The sequence below is a fragment of the Drosophila subpulchrella genome, chromosome 3L, assembly GCF_014743375.2.
Source record: "Drosophila subpulchrella strain 33 F10 #4 breed RU33 chromosome 3L, RU_Dsub_v1.1 Primary Assembly, whole genome shotgun sequence".
NCBI classification, from domain to species: domain Eukaryota; kingdom Metazoa; phylum Arthropoda; class Insecta; order Diptera; family Drosophilidae; genus Drosophila; species Drosophila subpulchrella.
Window position 1 is genome coordinate 5070681 of NC_050612.1, and position 27854 is coordinate 5098534.

A 27854-nucleotide genomic window follows, 5' to 3' on the forward strand; every position below is an offset into this window, starting at 1 on the left:
TTTATCGCCATTTATTTATAAGTCATTAAGTAACTGTTATTTTCCAACTTTTGTATAAAAGTCTGAAAATAACAATAAATAAAAGTCTTCTCGTAACTTTTGTATCAGTGATACAGTGATCAGTTTAAATAAAACTCTAAAAATAACTATTAGAAGACTTATCCGAAGTGTATGATTTTGTCGATCAAAAATAACAGAATTCTTTGAATTTTCGGTCCCTGGAATGTATCATTATTTCTTAAAAACGATTTTATTTGATAAGCTAAGCTTTATCTGATAGTTGGTCATGTCCACAAGGGCTTTGCTCGTTTTCTAAAAAAGACTGATAGGACTCTGGATGGCATCTCGAAATTGAAAATTCTGATTACTCCTTTCCGACACAGGTCAACAAAGATCCCAATCTGCTGCCAAATGTGTATCTGGACCTGCGCTGGAATGACACCAAAGGGGACACGGTACTAGCCACCAAAGCCATCACCGAGATGATATGCGATGGCATCGCTACCATTTTCGGACCGGAAGGACCGTGCTATGTGGAGGCCATCGTCTCGCAGAGTCGAAACATTCCAATGATTTCCTATGTATGTATTTAGAGCGCCTGATTTATGACGCCGTCTCTTGGCAGCAGACAATTTCACGCATCGCATTTTTCATGCAACTAAATTTCTTGTTTCACGGCGGTTCTTCCCTTTTTCCCTTTTCGATAGAAATGCGCAGAGTACCGTGCATCCGCCATACCGACTTTCGCCCGCACGGAACCGCCAGACACGCAGGTGAGTAAACACTGTGGGCAACAGGTGGATGGGTGGGCCGAGACGTGGTTGGGCGACCTTCCTGCTGTGGCTTTTGTGACTCGACGGGGACAGCTACTTAGCCCTGGATTATCCTCAAACCGGTGACAGCAAACGAAAAAATTAAAAAGAGAGGAGCATACGAAGATAATTCTATAATTTACCATTGCGGTCAGGAAAAGGATCTGTTTAGAAAAAACACAAGATGAAAAATTCAGTTACAATTCGTATGTTAGATAGGTAGAAACTAATAACTAAATACAATTGCCATTTTATTTCCTTTTTAAGCAATGAGTTTATACTTAAAAGTTATTCGATAAATTATTTTTTTATTTATTATTTATTTATTTAATAAAAGTAGAAATAACAGCTTTAAAGCTTAATAAAGATATTTAATATTCAATAAATATTTAAAGTTAAAACAAAGCTTAAAATCATTTTGGCTCGGACTTTAACAGAACATATGATAGCACATATGATAGCATCCACTTTATCGGACTTTTCGACTAACTTTTACGGCAGGGCTTTAACTAGAGTTCCTAATATTTTCCCCCATGCTGTAGCTGAAATCAAAAGACAATGATATGTATGCGGGCTCCGCACATTCCTCTAAATCCTTTTACATGTTTCTTGATGCACAACTCACATGGCACTCTGCACATTTCGTATTTTTCAGGTCGTTAAGTCGCTGCTTGCCCTTCTGCGATATTATGCGTGGAACAAGTTCTCCATTCTGTACGAGGACGTGTGGGGTCCGGTGGCAGATCTGCTTAAGAATCAGGCTCTTAAACGAAATATGACCATAAACCACAAGCAGGTGTTTATCGATAACCGTGCCAAATGTTGCGAGCAGATGCTGGAGTGCTGTCGCTCTGGGTATTGGTATCAGGTAAGGTTTTACCTAAAGTTTGGCGGAATATCAATTGATTAATATCTGTTCATGATTTCCCTTAACAGCTAGTACAAAGCACGATGAACGGCACACGGATCTACGTATTCCTGGGAGCGGCTAATAGTCTTGTGGACTTTATGAGCTCTATGGAGACCGCTGGTCTGTTTGCTCGTGGCGAGTACATGGTGATCTTTGTCGACATGATGGTCTATTCCGAGAGGTAACTTTTTCCGTGCGATCACTTGAAAAGGTTTTTGAAATTTATTTGACCTTCAGGGAGGCAGAAAAGTACTTGCGCAAAGTGGAACAAATAGCTCTAATGTCGTCTTGCCACAGCACGGAAAACTTTAATCAAATGGCCCGCAGTTTGCTCGTTGTGGCTTCCACGCCCCCCACAAAGGACTACATACAGTTTACCGAACAAGTGCAAAAGTACAGCTCGAAGCCTCCGTTTAACTTATTGATTCCACCGCTGTTTGTTGAAAGTAACTTCAGCAAGGTAAGTACACTAAAAGCTATGGGCATTTGCTTGAAAAATTTATGAATCCCTCCCTAGTTTATATCGATCTATGCCGCCTACCTGTACGATTCGGTTAAGCTGTATGCCTGGGCTGTGGACAAAATGCTGCGAGAGGAGACCCGAGTTTTGACTGACGATGTGATCTTTGAAGTGGCCAGCAACGGGACTCGAGTGATCGATACCATAATCAAAAACCGTACTTATATGAGTGGGTTACACATTGAACGATTGCATATGGAACAATATTTTTGATAGTGTTTTTATTTTTACCCGAAGGCATCACTGGATCCAAGATCAAGATCGATCAGTATGGCGACTCGGAAGGTAACTTTTCGGTCCTGGCCTACAAGCCCCACAAGTGGAATAACTCCAACAACATGCCCTGCAACTACCACATGGTTCCTGTAGCGTACTTTCACCAAGGCGAAGAACATCCAGTGAGTGAGTCGTCTTCTCTTTTTTAGTTTGCCTTTCTTTCAATTGGTTCCCGCTTATCTTGCGTGCTCCAAAAACTTTCATCTCAACTCATCAAACTCTGTTTGTGTTTTGTGTAAAACAGGAGTACAAGCTCATCAATGGCTCAATAGATTGGCCATCGGGCGGTGAAAAGCCCGCCGACGAACCGATGTGCGGATTTGCCAACGAGCTCTGTAAGAAGGATGACACCCACTACACGTCCACTGTGGCTGCCGTGGTGTTGGGCGTGCTTCTCTTCTGCTCTGGTGTGATCACCATGAGCATATATCGAAAGTGGAAAATTGAGCTGGAGATTGAGGGATTACTCTGGAAGATCGACCCCAACGATATAAAGGGTTATTCCGGCAACGAAATTGTCTCCTCGCCCAGCAAGGTAAGTGGAGATTTTAAATTGGCCTTCATAACTGAATAACTAAATCAATCCACAGGTCAGTTTAATGAGTGCCCAGAGCTATGGTTCCCGCTGGACCAACCAGTTTGTAACCTCCACGGGTCGCCTGCGTGGCGCTGTGGTTCGCATCAAGGAGTTGAAGTTCCCCCGGAAGCGAGACATTTCCAGGGAGATCATGAAGGAGATGCGATTGCTGCGCGAACTGCGCCACGACAACATCAACAGCTTCATTGGCGCCAGCGTGGAGCCAACACGCATCCTTCTAGTCACCGATTACTGTGCCAAAGGCAGTCTTTACGACATCATCGAAAACGAGGACATCAAGCTGGATGATCTATTCATTGCCTCACTCATTCACGACCTCATTAAAGTAAGTGGAATTATCAGAATGAAAATACATAATAGGAAACTAGGATATATTATTTGAGGAACTTTAAAACTTCTGTGTCAGTACAGCCTACAAAATGTATTTTTTGTATAAAAGTTTTCGTTTGAAGTGAGTACTGTTCTTGTGAAAAACATAAAACATTTTTGTTACCAATCGATTTCATCAATTTTCTTATCGAGTACAAATGTGTTTGAAAGTCGAACCACCACAGTTTGTAATATTATCCTAGAACAGTTTATTTCGGTTTACAAAATCGAAAATATTAAACATCATTGGAAAATAAAAAGGATAAAAAAATTAATTTTTTTAATATCTTGCACTTACACCATGATTTATTTATTTCCAGGGAATGATCTACATACACAATTCTCAGCTGATCTATCATGGCAATCTTAAGTCCTCGAATTGTGTGGTCACCTCGCGCTGGATGCTCCAGGTGACAGATTTCGGATTACACGAGTTGCGCCAGTGTGCCGAGAACGAGTCCATCGGGGAGCATCAGCATTATCGAAGTGAGATTTCAATAGACTCTTCTCTTAAAGTCTTCAAATGTTAATCAACCATTCTCGATTTGCAGATCAACTTTGGCGTGCTCCTGAGCTGCTCCGGAATCATATCCACGGCAGCCAGAAGGGCGATGTCTACGCCTTCGCCATCATCATGTACGAGATATTTAGTCGTAAGGGTCCATTCGGACAAATAAACTTTGAACCAAAGGAAATCGTGGACTACGTCAAGAAGCTACCGCTCCAGGGAGAGGACCCGTTTCGGCCGGAAGTGGAGTCCATAATAGAGGCCGAGTCCTGCCCGGATTACGTACTGGCCTGCATCAGAGACTGCTGGGCCGAAGATCCCGAAGAGCGACCCGAATTCAGTGTCATACGGTAGGGGCCTTTAATTTTTCACGTTTAAGCTTTAATAGAAAATTAACGATTCCCATTCGTATTTCTGTTTAGCAACCGCTTAAAAAAGATGCGCGGTGGTAAGACCAAAAACATCATGGACCAAATGATGGAAATGATGGAGAAGTATGCCAACAATTTGGAGGACATTGTCACCGAGCGCACGCGTCTCCTGTGCGAGGAGAAGATAAAGACGGAGGATCTGCTGCATCGCATGCTTCCGCAGTCGGTGGCCGAGAAATTGACCATGGGGCAGGGCGTTGAGCCGGTATCCTATGATTTGGTAAGTCAAACCACAAAACTCTTACCGACCGAATTAGGCAACAGCCGAACAAAATACATTTTTATAACTATTGTAGTTCATTTTGTATTATCCTCTTAGGAAGTACCTTCCTAACTTTAACTAGCAATTACAACAAATGTACATTTCTTAAAAAATATTTTTTAATTTATAGAAAATATTTCTGAATTCAATTTACTTAGCTCCGCTCAATCTTTCCAGGTCACCATATATTTTAGTGACATTGTTGGTTTTACTGCAATGTCGGCGGAGAGCACACCGCTGCAAGTGGTGAACTTTTTGAATGATCTCTACACAGTGTTCGATCGCATCATACGCGGCTATGATGTTTACAAAGTAGAAACAATTGGAGATGCGTACATGGTGGTAAGTAAAGAACTAGGTCAATTCAGAAGACCAAAAATATGCTTTTAAACTAAGATTGCTAATTCGTACTTTTCATACAAATCTAGGTTTCGGGTCTGCCAATTAAGAACGGTGATCGACACGCGGGCGAGATAGCTTCGATGGCCCTGGAGCTGCTCCACGCGGTGAAACAGCATCGCATAGCACATCGGCCAAACGAAACGCTGAAGCTGCGCATAGGGATGCACACGGGTCCGGTGGTGGCAGGCGTGGTTGGCCTCACGATGCCGAGGTACTGCCTCTTTGGGGACACCGTTAACACAGCATCTCGAATGGAGAGCAACGGCGAGGCGCTGAAGATTCACATTTCCAACAAGTGCAAGCTGGCGCTGGACAAACTAGGAGGTGGCTACATAACCGAGAAACGTGGCCTAGTCAATATGAAGGGCAAGGGCGAGGTGGTCACATGGTGGCTGACCGGAGCCAACGAGAATGCGATACAAAAGAAGCTGGTGGACATGATGGACATGCCGCCGCCGCTCTTCAGTCGACCGCGAAAGAGTCCGAAACTGAATGCCGACTCCCGGCATCCGAGCATCCAGGCCATGCACTTCTGCGGCACCGGATCAAGGCGCCAAAGCACTGTACCCAGGCCGATGGACGGCGAGTCCACGTATAGTCTCCAGGGATCCGTAAGGGAATCACCGCGCATGGTCAGCAAACGAGATCGGGTTGGGGAGCGACCCTCTATCAATGGTCTGGGCACCGCGCTCCTTGTGGGCGGAGCTCTTCTCGAATCCGCACAGGACTCGCTCAGCACGCTGAATCATTCCGAAACAAACGAAACGAACTGTGATATGGATGGGGGATCGGGAGGGGTGTCAGGATCGGGATCTGGACTAGTGCGCCAGCCCAATGCGCTGCACAAGCCGTTGGCCATGGTGCGGCCCCACAGGATCATCAGTGCTGCCCAGTTGCCCCAACTGGGAGATATCGAGGATGACTCCGCGGACATGCTGCTGCGGGAGTCCCGCTCCCTGGACCCCATGCCCATGCAGCAACTGCGCAAACGGCACGAGAGGGTCAAGCTGCCGCCATCCAAGTTGTCCAAGAACAATTCGCGATCGTTGGACACCGGGGTCTCCCTGATCAGTGGGAATCCCAACGGCGAGGTGGAGTCAGGTCATCTGGATATGGATGACGAGATGTCCGTCAATCCGGTAGATGCCACCGATGGCTACGATGATGAGCTGGGTTTGCTGATGCGCCACGACAACGGACAGCTGCCCGCCCTCCGCTATTCAGGCAGTTTTCCCAATGCCCAGATCAGCATTGTTCCTACAGGAGGAGGAAGAGTAGGAGGAGTGGGAGCCGGAGGCGGCAGCAACTGTGCGAAGCATCTAAACAACAACTGCAACGGCGGAGTGAACATCGAAGATGATCTTGAGTCGCCCCTGCTGCAACGACAGGCATCGCTGTCGGTTCCGCCGGAGGAGATGCTGGCGCACAACAAACGCTGGCATTCGCTAGAGCACATGGACGGACCCGGTGGCCATGGTGGAAACAGCGTGAGCTATGCCGCTGATATAGATAACCGCCAGCCCGGAGGCCTGGACTTCCTCGGCAACTCATCCAATCAGCAGAGAGCCAGACCGGTTGGTGGGAGCAAGCTAACCAACTGGATGTCCAACATCTTCAAGGGGAACGGCGTGCGCGGCGACGCTAGGCGAATTCTGCCCAGAGACGTGCATGGAGCACGAACTGGATTCACGGACATGGCGGCGTCGGCAGCAGCCCGGGATCGAGAAAGTATAGTGTAGGGACAACGAGGAGGCAGAGTAGAAACTAAGAAAGGAGGAGCAGAATGACCAGGATGAGCTGAATGAGAGAGGTGGAAAAGTTACTCAGGAACCGTGTCGAGCAGGAAACGATCGTCTTTTGGCTTATTTCTTTGTTTTATGTATTGTAGTTGGTATTAATCGAACGATTTGTGTGTCTGTGTTGGAGGTCCTTCACCTATAAACATATGCCAGCCTGTTCATAAATATTTGATCGCCCTGGCATTTCAGGATTTCAAATGTCCCTTGGAAATCTAAACTATTTTTATTCGATTTCAAAAGGAATCCTGCGATCCCCAAGTAGAAGCGAGCAGAAGCTGAAGCGAAAATCATACATACGTAGCTTATATTTGATAACTCTACATACATACATTTTAGAGAAGCCGAAAAAACCGTCTAGTCACAAGGTCTTCAGACTAGTTATTGTTTTACATAAAATACACACCCACACATCTTAATGTACGTTTGTAAATGTAACACATACACACACGACCACACACATATTTATACGACGATGGAAAATCAAAAACAAATATTTTATGTAAATGTAATCGAAATTTTTTGCTTTCTAAACCACGTGCGCTGCATCAAACAAATTATGCTTAAAAGAGAAACTAGTTAATTTATATATCCCGAAAACAAAAAGAGAGTGGAAAATGTAATGTATCAATGTGTTTTGCTAGTACGTAGTTAAGTGCGTGTGATTGTACGTAATGTTTAAGTCTCTACAACTAAAAGAATAATTTTAATTAATTAAATAATGGAATTGTGAGCAAAGAAATGCGAGAAAAGCGCCCAATTCGTGGTGTTTTAGCTGTATGTATGTATGTATATTTTTAAAAGAAAATTTGTTAAATTTGCCATATATAAATACAAACATGAAACTATTAAAAGCTCGTTGTTTCACTTGGCTAAGATAATGCAAAATTCTCCGTGGTGGGTACATGAAGCATTTTGAGGGTAAAGGACTTCCATGAGTTTCGAGCTTCATATATACGTTTTTAAATAATGACACTTTTTTTGGTGCCCGTTTGTATATTATATTTTTAATAAACCAGAACTGAAATAATGTTTTTTGTAGAACATATGTAAAGAACTTTATTATTTTATCGTCCTTAGCCACGTAAAAAACATTCGAAACAGTCGAGCAGCTACTCTCCCGAGTGCGACGAAAAGTGCCGCTGTAGATGATATTTAGTTTAAAAGCTTTTCGAGCACTCGGGACGTTTGAAAGGTCGTTTTCCTGAGTGAGTTAGCAAGTGTTGATTAAGATAATATTGCTACTTAAAGTCTTTGAACAATGGTAGCCCTTGAATGTTCTCTTACGTCCCTTTTAGTGCGTTTCCATGTGTATCCAAAGAGTTGATTTGGGCCTAAAAGATTTTTGGCATTGGGAACACTGGAAAGGTCGTTCTCCTGTGTGGGCTCGCAAGTGTTCCTGGAAAGTAGATTTCCGGGCAGATCCTTTTCCGTCCTGCGCTAGCAAGTGTCGCAGTGTTCGAACGTTGGGAACATTTGAAGGGTAGTTCTCCAGTGTGGGTCAGCATGTGCCGCTTAAGACTACTTTGAAAATCCAATGTCTTCGAACATTGGTAACACTTTAACGGACGTTTTCTAGTGTGATCTCGAAAATTAACCTGAAGATTTGAGTATTGGGCATATGTGTTTAAGCAAAGTGAACACTTGAATGGGCCTTGTGTGTGGGACTGCAAAAGTGTCTGAAGACGTGAATCCTTGATAAAAGTCGTTGGGAAATGGGAACACTTGAAAGGTTGCAAGTGTTTATCCATATGGGAAAATATTTGGCGTTTACAGGCGTTTACCTGTATGCGTTAGCAAATGTTTCTTAAGACATGTAGAATAAATAACATTTTCGAGCAGTGGGAACACCTAATTGGTTCCCTTCTTTGTGGACTCGAAAGTGATTTTCTAGCTTAGATTTAGTAGAATAGGTCTTCGAACATTCATTAGTATTTGGTTCATATTTTTTGTCGTTGTCAAAATCATCAACGTCGAAATCATCAGCCGATTCATCTTTACTCCCCTCGATCGCCGCATCACATTCGCGATCTGGTCCACGGGTGTTTTCTGGGACATGGTCTACATTTGATCTGATTTTATTTTCTTCGGTTGTCTCTTTTTCGGAACAATTGCAGCCTTCATTTTCGAGTTCCTCTTCTCGAAGATCATTGAAAAATCTGTAGAATCTGTTTAAATAATCTCGAATGCGGTTTTTGCATTCTCCACACAGGGCGCGTAAACGGTTTTTGGGGAATATATCGTGTTTATCAACTTACCGGCCGGTGCACTTACAAATCATAATTGCAATGGACAAGCCCGGTTCATGTGTCGCATTAAAATTATTGACAATATTTTCAAAGTTCTCCAGGCAAACACGACACATTAACGACTCCATAGTTCTGAAATTAAATAACATTAAGTAATAGCTAGCCATAATACAAAAAAAATACATTTAGTTACGGTTGTACAGAAGGAAATGACCTTAAGCATAATATTCGGAAGCCGGAGTTAGTTTATTAATTATTATTTGCAAGGGTATTCCAGAAACTTATTAAGAACTCGTTTTACTGTGGCGATCTATTAGTAATTAAATTTGACGCTCAATAAAAAAGTGTAAACTTATACCTTTTAATAAATATTTTGAATATCCTGTCTATACTACAGTCCAGACTTCCCGTTATCGAGCCTTGGGCAAAACTCAGCTTATTTTTAGCCTGTTAAGAGAGGCTTTTTTAAGTATTACATAAAATCTTATTTTCACACGCTTTCAAGACAGATTCCGGTGTGCATTTCATGTATAACTAAAAATACCTGTTTTTTTTTTGGTAAAAAGTTGGTAGTTATTTTTTAGAACATATTCGACCCCTGATGTAAAAATAAAGTATTTGATCAAAGCTAACAGTGCGTATGAGTAATAAACTTTAAAGCCAATGCGTTCACCCTAAAAGCCTAGTACTCACATCGACGAAAACCGCGAGCTAACCATAGGAGTGAGCGAGAGGCAAATACGCGGCTAAAGGTTTTCGTCGGGTCTGTTTTTCAGCGCGGTATTCAGATGAGCTAAGGAAATACCAGAAAAAATAAAAGATTTCCCGAGTGAATTTTCGATGAACGCCGTTAGCCGCGGCCCAAAGAATAAGAAATTTAATCTTTGGCGGTGTTCGTGCAGAAGCGGTGGGGAATTTAAAAATGTTAATTTAATTTTTATGAAAAAGGACGCCTAATCCAAGCTGTTGCCCATTATTGTGGGACTTGACCGACAGAAAGCAATACCACGACAGGGCAAATCCGCAGAATAGTTGAAGTGCTGGAGGAGATCCACTATAGAATCCCAGTGGGAAGGAACATGCCGAGTGGGCCTTCGCTCTCTACATGGACATCCTCGCAAAGAAAGTAAGATCTGTCCAAAATAATTTGGTTCGGACTCCGTACACCATAACCACCAGCTATTTGGCAGCTTAAGCGGAGCTGGAGGACGCGTTGGCTTCTACAGGGAGGAGGAAAATAGGGCGCCCGCTAAGGAACAGTTGGAGAAGCCATGTCTAGCCACTGCATGGATGCTGGGCGACTTCCTGCAGCATCAGCGGATCAACCCTGTTCCCAATCCGGCTCCCACTTCCTCAAGGTCCAATATGCCCATTGGGACTCGGAGCTGGACTGCGGTGGCGTGGGAAAGATGGCGAAGCATCCGTGGAACGAAAAGGAAGCTATAAACAACTAATTTACTTAAATAAAAACATTCGTTGAACATTCCATTTATTTTTTATTTAATTTATTTGTGTACCAGCAGACTCCTCCTTTTTAAATTTCTCCAATTGATATATTTCCGTTTGGCAACAAACCCAGCTGCTTGTCAGTAAGACCATGCTACATGCATTGCGGGTGAACTTTGAAAACTTCGGTCACACTACAAAGAATAAGATTTTTCGACTAGTGAAACTCTTAGCCTTACTAGGCTAAAGCCTAGTACTCACATCGACGAAAACCGCGAGCTAACCATTGGAGTAAGCGAGAGGCAAATACGCGGCTAACGCTTTTCGTCGGGTCTGTTTTTCAGCGCGGTACTCAGATGAGCTAAGGAAATACCAGAAAAAATACCTGATTTCGCGAGTGAATTTTCGATGAACGCCGTTAGCCGCGGCCCAAAGAATAAAAAATTTAATCTTTGGCGGTGTTCGTGCAGAAGCGGTGGGGAACTTAAAAATGGAAGAAAAACACCAAAAAAGGATAAAGGAGGTCAGTGCAGATGAAAAAGCACGCCTAATCCAAGCTGTTGCCCATTATTGTGGGACTTGACCGACAGGAAGCAATACCACAACGGGGTAAATCCGCAGAATAGTTGAAGCGTTGGAGGAGATCCACTGGAGAGTCCCAGAAGGAAGGAACATGGGACATCGCTCAATCTCCGATGAGCTCTCCATTGAGGACTCCACCTCCACCAGGCTACTTAACAGCTAAAGCGGAGATGGAGGACGCGCCGGCTTCTATAGGGAGGAGAAAATAAGGTCGCCCGCTTAGACAGCTAGAGGAGCCATCACCAGCCATTATTGGCCAGCCTATTGGCACTCGGAGCTGGACTACAGATGGCGCGGGAAAGATGGCGAAGCGTCCGTGGGACGAGAAGGAAGCCTTAACTTATAATTTACATAAATAAAAACATTCGTTGAACATTTAATTTATTTTTTTTTTAATTTTTGTGCACCAGCAGACTTTTCTTTTTGAAATTGCTCCAATTGAATTGTTTTCCGTTTGGCAACAAGCCCAGCTGCTTGACAGTAAGACCATGCCACATGCATCGCGGGTAAACTTTGAAAACTTCGGACACACTACAAAGAATAAGATTTTTCGACTAGTGACTAGTGAAACTCTTAGCCGATCTGAGTACTAGGCTTTAAAATAAAATGATTTCGTTACAGGACCTGGGATGAAAGGAAGTGCGGTTGATGTGACTTTTGCTACCTGACTCAGATGTTCGCTGTGTGAACAGGCCTTTGACAGAGAAAGTAATCGATGTTTGTTGGAAAAATTTGAAAACATTGCTGGTATCGAATACACATCGATTATTGTTCCAGCTCAAACAACAATAATAGTAACTGCAAAAATAATTTTTCAAAAATCATTTTGCTTATATTTTTTATGATTTTTTGAAAATGCTTAGAAACATGCATTTGAGCCATATTGTTCTCTTTTTCATACAAATTTTTTCCGACATTGTCACCTTCAAAAGATCATACAAAATATAAGCAAAATGATTTTTGGAAAATTCTTTTTGCAGTTACTATTATTTTTGTTTGAAGAAACTTTTTGCATCAAAAAATTTAAGTTTTCACGTCGAGGAAAAAAGTTTAAAAAGTAGATGTTAACACAAATTCGTCCTTTTCAATAAGTACTCAATGGGTTAGGAAATGTATTGTATTATTCAAACGGCATTTAAGTTACCTTTCCATTAATGGCAAAGTTTACAAGAAGTAAGTTCAAATTATGAGTATATTTAACTTTTGTTTTGTCAAAATACATATGCCGACCACTGTAGATGTTCGCTGTGTGAACAGGCCTTTGACAGAGAAAGTAATCGATGTTTGCAGAAAAATATCGATGCTGGAAAAATTTGAAAACATTGCTGGTATCGAGTACACATCGATTATTGTTCCAGCTCTATTGAAAACAAAGCAATTATCTAGGTCTTTTGACCAGTATTTAATTTAATTTCGCTGGCAAAAGTCGCGCCTTAATTACCAACTAATTACATATTTACCTCCCCTCCCCCGATTGCTTGTTGGCCTGTGCAGATTCTTCTTTTGCATGTCGACCGGACGGGCAAAGGAAAGATAGCACGGAGAACAACAACGCAGGTGAATTGACCTCGCGACGAAGGAGGAGCACATCGAGATGCAGAGCTACGGCTCCGGAGCCCAGGCAGCTCCGGCCGTGAAGCGCCGTACGGACAGCTACGAGGCTGCCCAGCAGCAGCAACAGTCTCCGGAGAGCGAGGAGGAGTATGTGAACACCAGGATCCTGCGTCGCCAGGTGCAGATGCAGTCCACTCCCGTGGCACCCGTGGTGCCTATGCCCGTGTCCGGTGGCAGTGGTTCTGCTCCGGCCTCCGTGGACGGGCGTGAGGAGCAGCCCGAGTTTCCCGGATCCTCGGCCGCATCCTACCAGGAGGAGAGAATGCGGCGGAAGCTGCAGTTCTTCTTCATGAATCCCATCGAGAAGTGGCAGGCCAAGCGCAAGTTTCCCTACAAGTTCGTCGTGCAGGTAGGTTCACATCCGGGTTCTCTTGCGATTCACATCTGGATATCAAGCCGCTTAATTAATGTCGCATGATACGCGGGGTTTGGGGGCGGAACTCGGGTGACACATCCGAACCACTTATTTAGGCATTTTGCTCAACTTACAGACGCTTTTAAACAACCTTCTCCAAGCATTATTGTTTGCCTAGATTTTGAGAATGTAATGTAGGTATAGTCAGCACACTGTTGCTTGCATTGTTAAGCCCCCTCTGTTCTTATCGATGCCTTATCTTGGAGGTTCAACTATAGTTAGAACAATACGTAATAAACCGAAGGAAATTTCACGTATTTTATAACCAGAAACGGCGTGTAGGCGCACTCGTACAAATGTTAAAAGTTATTCAATTTGAGATAAATGTTTTATTGAAAGGTGGTTTTTTTGAGTCCGAAGTTCTATGTGAATTTTTTAAATGACTTAACCGCAATTGATAGAAAAAATCCCACTACTTGCCATGATTGGACTAAAAAAATCAGATTTAGCTGCAGATACCCAATAAATATAGACTGACGCATGCCCTAGCAAAATTTGATATTTATTTATAGATAAGCTTTCTAGATCACTGAACTGTCTGAGAGCCAGACGATTGGGGAAAAAGCAGATAGGAAATAAACAATATGTATTCCAAACTAAGTTTAAAGAATTAGTGAAAATGGGTTATGAAAAGTTAGATGAACACATTGAAATAAGTTAATACCTTTCCCCTCCTAACATTTTCAGATTGTAAAAATCTTTCTGGTGACGATGCAACTGTGCCTTTTTGCCCACTCGCGGTATAACCACATCAACTACACGGGTGATAACCGATTTGCCTTCTCGCATCTCTTCCTGCGGGGATGGGACTCTTCCCGGGAGGTGGAAAGTTATCCGCCTGCGGTGGGTCCCTTTGCGCTATACCTAAAATCAGAGTTTTTCGACACTGTACAGTATGCCGTCGATGGCTATGCTAATGTGAGCCGATCGATTGGACCTTACGACTACCCCACGCCCAACAACACTATGCCGCCGCTGAAGCTGTGCCTGCAGAATTACAGAGAAGGCACAATTTTCGGCTTTAACGAGTCCTACATATTCGATCCCCACGTCGACGAGGTGTGCGTGAGCCTACCGCCGAACGTGACAACCATTGGGGTAGAGAATTATCTCAAACAGCGCGACGTTGAGGTCAATTTCGCATCACTAGTCTCCGCGCAGCTGACATTTAAGATTAAGACGGTGAACTTCAAGGCCAACGGTGGTCCGCTGTCTGCCCCCGATTGTTTTCGTTTTGACATTTCCATAATGTTTAACAATCGAGACCACGACGGGCAGATGCTGCTCTCACTGGACGCGGAGGCGACGCGACTAAAGTGCCACGGGGCCACAGACTTTATATCGGAGGCCAATTTCGATTCCATGCTGCGGAGCGTACTCAATATATTCGTACTTCTAACCTGCGCATTATCGTTTGCTCTATGCACAAGAGCATTGTGGAGAGCTTACCTTCTGAGATGTACAACTGTCAACTTTTTCCGATCGCATTTCGGCAAGGAGCTGAGCTTCGATGGCCGCCTGGAGTTTGTTAACTTTTGGTGAGTCTTTGACTTGGTGGTTTATACAACCGCCTTGGAATTAAGAACCAGAACATTTAGCGTGATTAATATTAAAATTACATAATAATGTTCTGGAGATATTACCAAGAGCATAATGCAAAAACAACTAGAAATATTGTTGTCTATAATGTATATTTTTTACAGGTACATCATGATAATCTTTAATGACGTCCTTTTAATCATTGGATCAGCTCTGAAAGAGCAAATCGAGGGAAGGTACATGGTGGTGGACCAATGGGATACATGTTCGCTTTTCCTGGGAATCGGCAACTTGCTTGTGTGGTTTGGGGTGCTGCGCTACCTCGGCTTCTTCAAAACCTACAACGTTGTGATACTGACGCTGAAGAAGGCGGCGCCAAAGATTCTACGCTTCCTCATCGCCGCCTTGTTGATATATGCGGGATTCGTCTTCTGCGGTTGGTTGATTCTGGGACCCTACCATATGAAGTTCCGATCGCTGGCTACAACGTCGGAGTGTTTGTTTGCACTGATCAACGGTGATGATATGTTCGCCACGTTCGCCACGCTTTCGAGCAAGGCCACCTGGCTGTGGTGGTTCTGCCAGATCTACTTGTACTCGTTTATATCTCTGTACATTTATGTAGTCCTGTCGCTATTCATTGCAGTCATCATGGATGCCTACGATACGATTAAAGCGTATTACAAAGATGGTTTTCCCACCACCGATCTCAAGGCATTTGTCGGAACCCGCACTGCAGAGGATATCAGTTCCGGTGTCTTCATGACCGATCTGGACGACTTTGACCAGACGAACTTCCTGGATGTGGTGAAGAGCATTTGCTGCTGCGGACGTTGTGGACGTGAGCAGGAGCCCGTGCAGGCCAATAGTGGTTACACCAGCCTGTCTAGTATTATGAAGTAACTGGGTGCGTAATACTGAGCCCCAGATCTTCATTCTGTTTTGTTTTGTCAGCTTTATGTGTGTAGTCGAACTTGTTGTTAGCTTTTTGTATTAGTTTGTTAGTTTGCCAAAGCACTTGAACAGAGATAAGAGTAACCACAACGTACGTACCTATGAGAAATTCCAAAAGCAGCTGTTCTATTCACAAACATTAGGTATGTTCCGATTTTCACTTTTGAAGATTTGGTTTGAATCCGTTATGCAGAAATATATATCTTGACTGAAAACCATTTTCTTTAATATTGAAGTCAATAATTGTATATACCAAAAAGACAAAAAATTTCAAATTGTATTACAAATAATTGCCATTTCTGCAAAAGTAAATTTTAGTGTGGGAATACTCCACCAGCTATGCTGCACTGTGCGAAATCCAAAAAACGTAAAATTGCTTTTGTAACGAGAGATATTAAGTGTGTGATATAAGGCGGAACTAAGATCAGAGAACAATAGAAATTATAAGGGAGCTATTTTTGTTGGGAATATCGACATGGGTTTGATCAAGATCTTCCATGAGAACAAATGCATCCGAAACGAGTTTACGTACCAAACTAAAAGTCACAGCAAATAAATGTACAAAATTACACGGGTCGATAAAAATTAAAACACCCGGCAGTCTACGAAAAGAGTAATTTTAGAAAGTTTTTGTTTTTCATAATGGAAAACGCAATTTCTGTCGACTTGTGTTATTTTGACAGAAGCCTTAGTTAAGAATATATTAGGTATAATTATTTTATGTGTACAAGGAAAACTTTGTATAAATAACCAAAAACCACAAAACCAATAAACTGTTTACATAACTAAAATTTTGACTGTAATTATTAATGAAGCTGATGAACAAAATGTAGTAGTGCAACGTAAGGTCCATTAGTCACATTTTTGGTTTCGAAAAAAAAAAAGTGCATCACAATATAATCAATGTTCAAAAAAGTTTTGGGGAAATAAAGAAATCAAAAATTACTTGTTTAGATTACTGTTTTAGAAAGAACAGACAATATAGAATTTTGACTGTGGGCCGATTTTAAATTGTATTGGTAACTATGGTTTTAGAACAAAGTCGCTGTTTCGGAAAAATGCAGTTTATCTATACCTTGGACCGCCGGTTGTTCCGAGTGACGCATCAATCGAAAGGTACTGCAAACCTAAAAGGATTGCATACCAAGACTTTAAAAAAATCAATTGGTTTGGGAGAAAGAAAGGTGAAAGTGTCAGAGTGAAACTTTAGAAAATTTGATCTGTTGGGGCCGTTGGGGATAAATGCACAAGTTCCTTAAATCGGATGCTCCATTAAAAGTAAAACGCAAAATAAAATTTTGGGGGACTTCTCAAAATGAAAATTTAATTTTGTTTGTCAGTTTTTCACAAAACGTTATTTTAGGGTCCTGGAAATTTTAGATGATGTTAAACAACTTAATATAAGAATCTTTAGTTCTACCACGTTTGGAAAAACTCGCTAGTTTGGCGAGATAACACCTATTAATAGCTAAATTTCGTACGCCCGTAACTTGTGAATTTCTAAAGCTACATGCTTGTGCTATATGTCGTTGAAAAGGTGTATTGAAATACCTTCCTAACATAATTTGTCCAAGTAGCATCGTTTAAAAATTATGCGCAACTTTTTGTATTCACAGTTCTTAGTTTTTTTTATTTTTCAAAAACGATTTTGGTTAAAAGTTCAAGAACAAAACTTTTGATATCAACTCTTGTGACGAAAATGTATTATACAATCTACAATTTAATATGCCTATGTTTAGCTGTACGATTTGGATAAAGCGTGTCAAATGTAAAAAATTTAGAAAGTGTATTTATGTAGTAGATCGCAGAATACATTTTCGTCGCAAAAATTGATATCAGAACTATTGTTTGTTGAAGGTGCCATCGTTACTAGATTTTAACCTCGTTAGGAGGTGTTTTTGCTTGATTTATCTGACTCAAGTCTGTTACATGGTGATCATGTCCTACTATTTATGACTTGTTTCGCTACCATAAAAATTGAAAACAATGAAAACGGACATCTTAGATATTTATCCCGAAAAAAGGATAAAACGTGTCTTTATACACAATATTTCTTAGAATTAAGCAAGATTAGATTAAAGTTGCTAGTTTGGCCTTAAGTCAGGTGAGTATGACTGAAGCTTAAATCTTTAGCTGAAGCATGCCGATTGCGACAATTTTATTATATATATTATATATTATTATTTTCAATTTATAATCAGAAAAAGGGCTAGTTTCAAAACTGGGGTTGCCTTGTTGATATGGAACGTTCGATTTGTAAAGGGAATTTGTACGCTTAAGAAAATGTGTCACGTTCGACATGTCACGTAACCACACCTTATTTTATATTAGTAAACTTAGTGGTAATTTGATGGCGCTTTTATGTGTATGGTATGTATGTATAACTTTTTAAAGGATACATCTTAAGCCCCTCAGAGTATATATGTATATCCTTGATCAACACCATCGGTATGTGAAGATAGCCATGTTAGTATGCCCGCTTCTACACAAAACTAGTCTCGGTACTAAAGTTTTCTGTGTGAAACTTTCTTAAAAGTGTGTACCTTTTGTGGGTAGTAAGTAGTATCCAAAGAACGTGATGTCGAATATCTAATTTGTAGTTTTCTATAAACATCTCTAAGAAAAAATCCTTAAACTATTGTGGTAATGTATTTTGGCTCTGATAAAGTGTTATGCAGCAAAGAAATCGGTTCCAGAAGTAAAACATAAACCTTTAGTATTGTGTTGGTAAATAAAAAAAGTAATGTTCAATCCAACAAATCACTCAATGAAAGGATTGCATTGCGCTTGTCTTGTGTTGGATATAATAGGAAAGCTTAAAAAATGTACCTACAAAAGGGAAGGGAACAAGTTGTTCCCCGGTAATTGGAAATTTACGAATTTACCCGATCATTAACTTTTGCGGTTTTAGGCATGAATTTCATTGAATATTTTGCAAGAATTCGCTGAAACGAGATGATAATATTTTAATGAAATGGAAAACAGGTTCTCCGATTGACGTAAATTTCATCAGGCAGATGTTATGCGTATGCGTTGAAGCGGAAACCGTCCAAGCCAAAGACTTATTTTACTTAATCTTAATTGGAAATTCAAGCCGAGAGGCAGGCCAGGCCAGAAGCGGTCGCAGTTGGAAGTCCGGCAGTCCGGCAGTCAGCCTTACTCCTCTATGCAAATGTCAAGAGTGGCAGAAATAGACAATGACAATTCGGAAAGGTCTCTCGCCGAACGGCAAAACACTTTGGCACACTTTAAAGTTGAAGCCACCATTCAGCGGACAAAAAAGCAGAAAAAACGCTCAAGTTGGTGGCAGTTCGTCACGCCTTAAGACGCCTCTCTGTCAGTTAGCAGTCGTCGAGCCACGACGTATCACTCTGGGGGCCATAAATGGCTTTAATTTGGCTTTAAAATGATCAAGGTCGCTGCGGAGAAAAATAACAGCTTTTAAATCGGAACGACCAGACGACGGCGAGGAACTACTTAGCCGTCAAAATAAAAAAATTTGAAAGATGTGTCTTTTTTAAAGTTTTTTTAGCAAAACGAACTTGAAAGACTCTTGAATGTTTTTTTTAGAAAAAAAGTACCCTCTGTTGTGTATTGAATGAAATATATTTTGAATTCTACATTATAAGTTACTGCCACTTACCTATCTTATTAATAATTTTTTAAATCATTTAATATTGATATATAGTACATATATTGACAACGCAGAATATTTAAAAATTATAATTTTATATTTGATCAACCGTTGGCTGTTGACCTTTGCAGGAATAATTCTTCATACATATATTAGCGAAACCAGAAAGACATTTAATCAAATTCTCACTCTGTGGGGGGATACTTGATATCATTTCGTAGCCACTTTATTAGAAGTGCTCTCTATTTTCAAATGATATGTAAGCAGGATGTCTTTTCTTCACTATTAAGGGTGATTAACAATACGAATTATACGATCATTACGATCGTATGTAGTGAATTGCCTAATACTGTACAAAATACCAAAAAAATTATTTTGACATCAATCATACGCACTGTGGACAAACTGTTACCAAGTGCACGGAACAGTAAAGGTACCCCTATGAATAGAGATTTCCAAACTCATAAATACGTAGAAGCGGGCATGTAGGATGATTAAAAATGCATTTTTGACGACCGTGTGAGTGAGTGGGCACGCCTAGGCGGAGTGTTTGGCCTGACACACATCCAACACCCAGCGCCAAGAATGGAGAGGGCTAGTCCCGGGATTTGGATGGCAGTCAAGAGGCCCCTCAGACGTTCTGGAATCTGCCAATATGGCCGATGGGGCCATTTGCACAGTGGCTGGCGGGCCAAAAACCGGGGAGGGCGCTCCAAACTTCGCACACTTGCAATCCACAACGGCGGCTCCACTTCTCACCTCGCAGGGCGAGTCGAAAGCCGCCACCATTTTGCATATAAAAGAGGGATCGCGTACGTGCCGCACTTCTCTCTTCTGTTCAACCACGATCCGGTCACGATCGGGCCAGACTTGTGCAACACACACACAGATTCCGGCCAGAAAGCGAAAAAGCCGGGCTTGCCAGGTGATCAGTGATCAGCGATCAGCGATCTTAGAGCTTTTGTGGATCGCGTTGGGGACAACCGATCACCGATCGCCGATCGGAGGTGCAGGAAAGCTCTTGAAACTCACCACAGGTGCACGAAAGAGACCTCGCCGCCGCCGCCGTGTAATAAAAGAAGCAAATTTGACTTCGTCTGGGGCTTTGGTGTCAGAGAGGGGTTCGAGAAATTGTGCGCGGCATCGTAGCAAACAGTGTAAATGGAGCTTTGATAGCGATCGGAAGGACAAAACTTGCTCTCCGCCGTCCAACTCCAAATAAGTGTGTTTATCCAAAAGTGTGTTACCAAAAAACAGACCAACTCTGAAAAACTGTGCAACGGACATATACTGATCGAGTCCCAAGTCCAGCATAAGATGGCAAAACTGTTTGTGGTTTTTGCCGTTTTGGCTCTGGCGGCCTTTAACGAAGGTAAGGTTTCCCATGAAATACATATCTTAAGCCTCGGTAGTCATAAGTTTTAATTATTGAACTGCAATTTGCATTTGGCTGTCGGAAGTTGTCAAGACATCAATTAAAATCGCTCGACTGGTTCGGCCTTCAGAAGAGCAAAAGAGAAAAAAGCAGGCAGAAAAAACAAAGAGGAAAATCGAAACGAAATTGAAAAGCCGTTTTCGAGATGTGAATGCGGTAACCTTGATTATGCAAAAAACAAAAAAGGACGACCCAGCTGCAACTAGTTTAGTAAACAACTTTCGTTTTCTTAAGGGACCTCAGGTACCCAAACGTATGCGTGTGCGGCTACCTTGAGCCGCGGAGAAACCCATTCAGGTTGACATTTGAGCGCTATGAATGCAGTTCTCCGATCCGATACAACCGAACAATCCGAACTCGAATCGGAATCGAGTTGACTTTGACAGGCCATCGATCATGATTAAAGCAGCAGCATAAACACTGGCTGGTTGCGGGCTGTCAATTAACCGTTATGCAAATGCGGCAACTCCCTCGACATGGGATTCGTATTCGAAGTTAAAACTCAAGACTCGCCTGTTGCCAAGTCGCAAGATGCAAAATGTCAAAGTTATAGCGCAGGCGCAACGAGTTTCGGAATGCTTTCTGTATTTCGCATATCTCAGATTGTGCTTTGTGTTCGGCGCTTTGCACCGACATTTATTTCTGTTTCTGCGCTCGGTTCTCTGGTGACATCGTATTTCATAATGCCAAACGTGTTTTTTTTCGGCCAACACACCACCAACCAGCCCGACCGCATGCCATGTCTATAAGCCCGGCCGAATCCAGCCGTATCTGTGTTTTTGTAACAGGAAGTGCCAGGCCATGGCGACATGGACCCGGCCCAACCCACATTCGCGTGGAAATTCTTCCGGTTTAGCAACTGCAACAACCTCGCTGCCTCCATTTTCATTTCGATTTTCACTTACATTTCCATTTCCCCTTTCCGACTCGCAGCCAGTGCCAGCGACAGCGATCCCCTGCTGAGGTTCCGGCGACAGGCCACCACCGAGGAGGCCAAGAAGGAGGAGTCCTTCGAGAAGGAGCTCTGCAAGGACAAGGACGCCGGCGAGTGGTTCCGCCTGGTGGCCGGCGAGGGCGACAACTGTCGCGACGTCATCCAGTGTACCTCATCGGTAAGTTAACTATAGCATAGCTCAAAATAAATATTTATTTATATTTTTTCAATATGATATATTTGGAGTTTACCCGTTAAAGTTACTTGATACAAGAATTTTTATATTAAATTATGTCAAAGATAATAATAATACAGTCATATACCATTTGAAAACCAAATTATTCTTATTGTCCAGGCTTAAGGCATTCCATTTAAGTGTTTTTTTTTATTTTCTTATAGGGCCTGCAAGCCATTCGTTGCCCTGCTGGTCTGTACTTCGATATCGAGAAGCAGACTTGCGACTGGAAGGAGTCGGTGAAGAACTGCAAGTCCAAGAACAAGGAGCGTCGTGTGAAGCCCCTGCTCCACACGGACGAGCCTTTGTGCCAGGACGGATTCCTCGCCTGCGGCGATGGAAACTGCATTGAGCGCGGTCTCTTCTGCAACGGCGAGAAGGATTGCTCAGACGGATCCGATGAGAACACCTGTGGTGAGTACCTTACCATATATATAAGGTTTAAATATAGCACTCTAAAATTTTCAAAACAGTAAAAGTAACTGAATTGTGCAATCATTGGCATATTTATGTTTGATTTATGAGTAACCCAAACATACCCAAATTACAATCATTAAGCATTAAGACCATTATTACCACCAAGGATCCATAAAATGGAATTACCAAAAATTATTGATCAAAAATAGCGGATAATGCGGGTCCAAAGTAAGCTCAATGATGACTCGTTCACATTTTTTGGAGCACTTTTTCATTTAAGTTTGACATTTGACAACAATAATTCACTGTGATTCAGCACAAATTGGAGGGGGCGTCAATAGAAGTAAGCCGCCGCCAAGTGTTTTTGTAGGATTGGCTTTCCCAAAAGCGAGGCTGAGTGCTATTACTCCATCGGCTCAAATAAAATAAGCCTTCAAGGGGCTTATAATATGCGCGCAGAGAAAAAGTAATACTCTCTCATGTCGATTTGACAGATTTTATCCAATGTATATAAACATATTTATCATAATATTGATCTAATAGTAGTAAATTCAATATTTCGTTGTTTGGGCCTATACAAATCCGATGTATTTTTATAAACATTTATCATAATATTGATCTAATAGTAGTAAATTCAATATTTCTTTGTTTGGGCTTATCAAAATCCGATGTCTTTTATACATTTTTACAATAATATTGATCTTACAGTGCTAGATCCAATATTTCTTTGTTTGGGCCATCCAAATCCAATGTATTTTTGTCTGTGGCACTGTTTATATTTGGCCGGGCGCCAAGTCAAATTTCTTTCAGTTATTCCAGTCGCACCTTAAAACCGGTTGACGGCATTTAAACATTACCTCGGCGGAGGAGGAGTACTTAAAACTCCACTCTCGACAAACTCTGACAACGGAACGCAAGTGTCTGTTTCTTTTTTTGGAGGGGTTTGGGGATTCCAATGACGCCTACATGCAACGGATTCGGGTCTGTTGCACAGATCCCACGAACCGGTTTCGCAAAGCCCTTAGCTCGGTCTCAGTCCCAGTCGCAGGCCCCAACTCAACGAAACTCAGCTCAGCGTGAACTCCAATCTCTAATGAACATCGCCTTTTGGGTGGAAATGTCAAGTGTGAAATGGAAACAAAATGTCAGACACCGTTGGTGCCAGCTCACATGCACAGGGGAAAAAACAAAGCATGTATGGGAAAATATTAAGCCATTAATTAACAACATCGTAATAGCACTAACCTTGGACTTAATAGAAATCAAATCGAAGCAAAACAAAATGCCTCTCCATAGGTGGTTCGACTCATGTGTAAATTAGCCTTACATAAGCGGCTTAAAACCGTGGTTGTATTTTTAGCAATTGCAGAAAGCCGCAAAATCGAGTCAAAAGCAGGGGAAAATAAACACAGTCATAAATACAAGATAATACTAGTAATAGCAACAAAAGATCGAAGGCAGTCCGCGTAAAAACCGCAGCTAATTTATAATAATACCAATAGCAAATTCAAACTTAAACATATGTCTGCGATCATAATTCTTCGCACACGAACGACATTTCTCAAGAGCTAACCTGGCATATAAACGCTGCCTTAACGAGCTAATCAAATGCCAAACAAATCAAGCCACCGGACCTCCCCAACAACCTCGCTTCTGTTAGATCCCAACTGCGATTGCAAATCGCAATGGGTATTTATAAAATGCGAAAATTTGCACTTCTGCCTGCAGCCCGCGGCAGCTTTTGAAATGCCCAGCCGAGCATAAAGCCATACCCGTGATCGCAAACAATTGAATAACTCCAGTCCAAGTTTAGCCCACTCGTCTTTGGGCCCAATGAGGAAGCTCACGTCTCCGGGAGCCAAAACAAATGGCAAGCGATTAAAAGAGCGATTAACTGGTCATACATCGTAGTTTTCGATGGCAACGACAATGTAACGAGGAAAGTGTACCGAAGAAGTTGGTAAATAGAGCACCGGGTGGAAAGATTTTCCTTGGGCAATGGCCATAAAGGTGTCATAAGAGTATCGAAATTTGTCGGGAGAATGTTACCTCTTAAGTATATTATAAAATATATTATGTTTTTGGAAGGGGTCTTTAGGCAAGTTATGTAATTTAATACTACATTAAAAGGTTATCGAAATTTTAAGCCTAAATGATTGATTAGTTACCACAGATAGCATATTAAAAACAAAGGTTAAAAGTATTTAATTATGTGTTTGTTATTTACATTTTATCGAGCAGTGCCCAGTTTTAAAACACATGTATTTTATTATGGTAAATTTAAACGAGAATTTTATGCCACTCTAACTTCATAAATATTTATTGGTCCGCCTGGTTGGATTATTCCATTTTCTAGTGTTTTTCATAAATACATTATTAAAAGACTCTAAAATTTATGCAAAGTCATAAAGCTGTATCGTCTTGAAACGGAAAAGAGTAGACTCCAAGAACTCAATCAAATCACTGATTAATTAATTGATTCTCACCTAACCTCATTGATTCTCAGAAATCCAACTAAATCCAAGCCAATATTCAGCAAAACAAAATTCCCCACAATTATTTATCGATCACCTTCAGTTGGCCTGACTTCATCTTTCGATTATAATCCATCTCTATCTTTGCAACATCGTCTTCAGTAATAATGAGCCAGCTTACGTACATTCGGGTGTCCCATGGCAATCTCTGCAAAAATAAATAAAATAAATAAACGCACAGCCCTAAAAAGTCAATAATGTCAGGGAATCTGGTGAGCAGTGAATTCCGAGTGCTGAACCGGTCCGGGATGACATAACTCCCGACTTTAACGACAGATTATTGGCAAATGGACAAAAAAGCGGGGAAAGAAAGCGGAGGCACCACACAAAAAGGTCAACAAAGAGACAAAGCCGGCAAAATCAAAAAAAAAAGAGTGAACAAAATGCTTTGGCCTTTGCATGCCACACGATGTCTGCCATTTCACTTTGGCCAAAAGCAAATGCCAAATGAGACAGCTACCAAAACAATTACGGCGAATATCTCTGAAAACTTTCGCAATTGATCCGTTTGACGAGCCGGCAAGTGCAAGGCTTACCAATTGCGTTGGCCCAAAGCGATCATCATTTGCATTTGGCCGACAATCGAATGCCCAACACGTGGGTGGCGCGGGCTTTGGTTTGGGGCAGGGTGGGGCCAATGAGTGAACGCTCCCTGCATTTCGAAGCAGCCTCGCTTGATTAACAACACTTGAAAATTGCTCAAAACAAACCCAAGAAAATCCAAAATAATAATGAAAGAAAAATATATAAAAACCGACTCGAGGATTGTGTAGACATTTTCCATTCACTTTGCGTTTCGGTTTTCCCACCTCTCTTGATTGCTTTTCCAGACCGCGTCGGTTCATTGAACTAACCCCTTCGCCTTCCACTGTACAGTTGGCTAATTGCTTAAATATTTATATGAAAAGTTGAGTGAACTTTTGCCGGCCAAGTGAGCGCGGGCAGAATACAAATTGTCAATAACAAATGAAGCCAAATAAACATCGGTGATCATTTGATTGGGGTAGACTATTGGGAAAATTTCATCTGGTTTATCGAAAAAAGTTCAAATTCTTAGGAGTTCTTGCTCAGGGTGGTTGTGATGATTTAAGACATTTTAGATTTGATACGATCAATTTATTAAGTATTGCATTTTTCCTCTTTGAAATACTCTCAAATCGAAAAAGAGAGAGGTTGCGGTCTAAAATTACTCTGTGTGAGAGCGAGACTGACGTGTTTGAAACTCTCAAAAACAGAAAAATGGAGCAAAAGGGCAAAAAAATCTAAAAAATAGATCTAAAAACTGAACTTAATCCAAAGGATAATTATTTCGAAGATATTTCACAGTTGGGGCACTAAATTTGATATACCTTTACAAAAACCACCCCGCAATATCCTAATCCTGAACCCCTATATCTATGATCTCTTCAGATATCGACAACGATCCCAACCGCGCCCCGCCCTGCGACCCCGCCGTGTGCGTCCTGCCCGACTGCTTCTGCTCGGAGGACGGCACCTCGATCCCCGGCGACCTGCCCGCCAAGGATGTGCCCATGATGATCACCATCACCTTCGACGACGCCATCAACAACAACAACATCGAGCTGTACAAGGAGATCTTCAAGAACCGCAAGAACCCCAACGGCTGCGACATCAAGGCCACCTACTTTGTGTCCCACAAGTACACCAACTACTCGGCGGTGCAGGAGACGTCCCGCAAGGGCCACGAGATCGCCGTGCACTCTATCACGCACAACGACGAGGAGCGCTTCTGGTCGAACGCCACGGTGGACGACTGGGCCAAGGAGATGGCCGGCATGAGGATCATCACGGAGAAGTACGCCAACATCACGGACAACTCGGTGGTGGGCGTGCGAGCCCCCTACCTGCGGGTGGGCGGCAACAACCAGTTCACCATGATGGAGGAGCAGGCCTTCCTGTACGACTCCACCATCACGGCGCCGCTGTCGAACCCGCCGCTGTGGCCCTACACCATGTACTTCCGGATGCCCCACCGCTGCCACGGAAACCTGCAGAGCTGCCCCACTCGGTCCCACGCCGTCTGGGAGATGGTGATGAACGAGCTGGACCGCCGCGAGGACCCCGCCAACGATGAGTACCTGCCCGGCTGCGCCATGGTGGACTCCTGCTCGAACATCCTGACCGGCGACCAGTTCTACAACTTCCTGAACCACAACTTCGACCGCCACTACGACCAGAACCGCGCTCCCCTGGGTCTGTACTTCCACGCCGCCTGGCTGAAGAACAACCCCGAGTTCCTCGACGCCTTCCTCTACTGGATCGACGAGATCCTGGCCAACCACAACGACGTGTACTTCGTGACCATGACCCAGGTGATCCAGTGGATGCAGAACCCGCGCACCATCAGCGAGGTCAAGAACTTCGAGCCCTGGAGGGAGAAGTGCGTGGTCGAGGGCAAGCCCGCCTGCTGGGTGCCCAACACCTGCAAGCTGACCTCCAAGGAGGTTCCCGGGGAGACCATCAACCTGCAGACCTGCGTCCGGTGCCCCAACAACTACCCATGGGTCAGCGATCCCACTGGCGATGGTTTCTTCTAAGTCAGCGGTCTTAGTCTCCACCCCAACCCAACCCAGGCTTAGGCCCAAACTTAAGCCCACTCCTCACACCAAACCCTAAGCTCTAACCCAACACACTCACTCGATCGATTATCGACTATCTGAATTTCCTGCAAGACTTTTACGAGTGTACTCTTTTTGACTGACTTCGAGGAGCAAGTCTTTGCTGTGTTACGGTTACGTTAAATCAACAAGAAAATTCGACATGAAAACCAACAAAAGATATTCAAAACTGCAAGCCACAACATCCGAACTTGTGTTTACACTCTTTTTTGTAGTTTTACGTTAATTTGTATGTGTATATTTAAATAAAAACAAAAAATAAAACGAAAAAACCACAAAAAATCAAGAAAACAAATGCTGGATTTCTCAATATCGCTTCTTTTGTTCCCCAGAGCCGACGAGT

General features: G+C 42.5%; 3 protein-coding genes across 7 annotated transcripts in view; all 3 read left to right on the top strand.

The window, feature by feature from the left end:
- Nucleotides 1-7738, top strand: part of LOC119552836 (receptor-type guanylate cyclase Gyc76C) — a 45393-nt gene extending 37655 nt beyond the window's left edge. For 4 of the 5 annotated variants that reach the window (XM_037862694.1, XM_037862696.1, XM_037862693.1 and 1 more), the window contains 14 exons: nt 384-581; nt 708-773; nt 1468-1680; nt 1749-1903; nt 1960-2182; nt 2240-2411; nt 2480-2640; nt 2763-3053; nt 3109-3441; nt 3806-3971; nt 4037-4343; nt 4416-4644; nt 4864-5028; nt 5115-7738. In XM_037862694.1, the coding sequence (XP_037718622.1) occupies nt 384-581; nt 708-773; nt 1468-1680; nt 1749-1903; nt 1960-2182; nt 2240-2411; nt 2480-2640; nt 2763-3053; nt 3109-3441; nt 3806-3971; nt 4037-4343; nt 4416-4644; nt 4864-5028; nt 5115-6827 (4392 nt within the window). In that variant the 3' untranslated portion in view covers nt 6828-7738. Of the gene's footprint in view, nt 1-383; nt 582-707; nt 774-1467; nt 1681-1748; nt 1904-1959; nt 2183-2239; nt 2412-2479; nt 2645-2762; nt 3054-3108; nt 3442-3805; nt 3972-4036; nt 4344-4415; nt 4645-4863; nt 5029-5114 lie in introns of those variants that run through there. The other variant, XM_037862697.1, reaches the window with a different exon arrangement.
- Nucleotides 7739-12510: 4772 nt separating this feature from the next.
- On the top strand, nt 12511-16474 carry LOC119554112 (mucolipin-3). The gene is made up of 3 exons (XM_037864878.1): nt 12511-13124; nt 13878-14728; nt 14894-16474. The coding sequence occupies exons 1-3, from the start codon at nt 12756-12758 to the stop codon at nt 15630-15632; spliced, it is 1959 nt and encodes a 652-aa protein (XP_037720806.1). The 5' UTR covers nt 12511-12755; the 3' UTR covers nt 15633-16474.
- A 3707-nt stretch (nt 16475-20181) lies between these two features.
- On the top strand, nt 20182-27806 carry LOC119553617 (chitin deacetylase 1). The gene is made up of 4 exons (XM_037864083.1): nt 20182-20689; nt 21686-21864; nt 22086-22335; nt 26283-27806. The coding sequence occupies exons 1-4, from the start codon at nt 20635-20637 to the stop codon at nt 27428-27430; spliced, it is 1632 nt and encodes a 543-aa protein (XP_037720011.1). The 5' UTR covers nt 20182-20634; the 3' UTR covers nt 27431-27806.
- Nucleotides 27807-27854: the final 48 nt, after the last annotated feature.

What these genes read in the sequence shown, in the direction of transcription:
- LOC119554112 (XM_037864878.1), top strand. Translation starts at nt 12,756, where the DNA reads ATGCAGAGCTACGGCTCCGGAGCCCAGGCAGCTCCGGCCGTGAAGCGC. An exon ending in CCTACAAGTTCGTCGTGCAG is followed by an intron (nt 13,125 to 13,877) that starts GTAGGTTCACAT and finishes TAACATTTTCAG; the next exon opens with ATTGTAAAAATCTTTCTGGT. An exon ending in CTGGAGTTTGTTAACTTTTG is followed by an intron (nt 14,729 to 14,893) that starts GTGAGTCTTTGA and finishes TATTTTTTACAG; the next exon opens with GTACATCATGATAATCTTTA.
- LOC119553617 (XM_037864083.1), top strand. Translation starts at nt 20,635, where the DNA reads ATGGCAAAACTGTTTGTGGTTTTTGCCGTTTTGGCTCTGGCGGCCTTT. An exon ending in TCTGGCGGCCTTTAACGAAG is followed by an intron (nt 20,690 to 21,685) that starts GTAAGGTTTCCC and finishes TCCGACTCGCAG; the next exon opens with CCAGTGCCAGCGACAGCGAT. An exon ending in TCATCCAGTGTACCTCATCG is followed by an intron (nt 21,865 to 22,085) that starts GTAAGTTAACTA and finishes ATTTTCTTATAG; the next exon opens with GGCCTGCAAGCCATTCGTTG.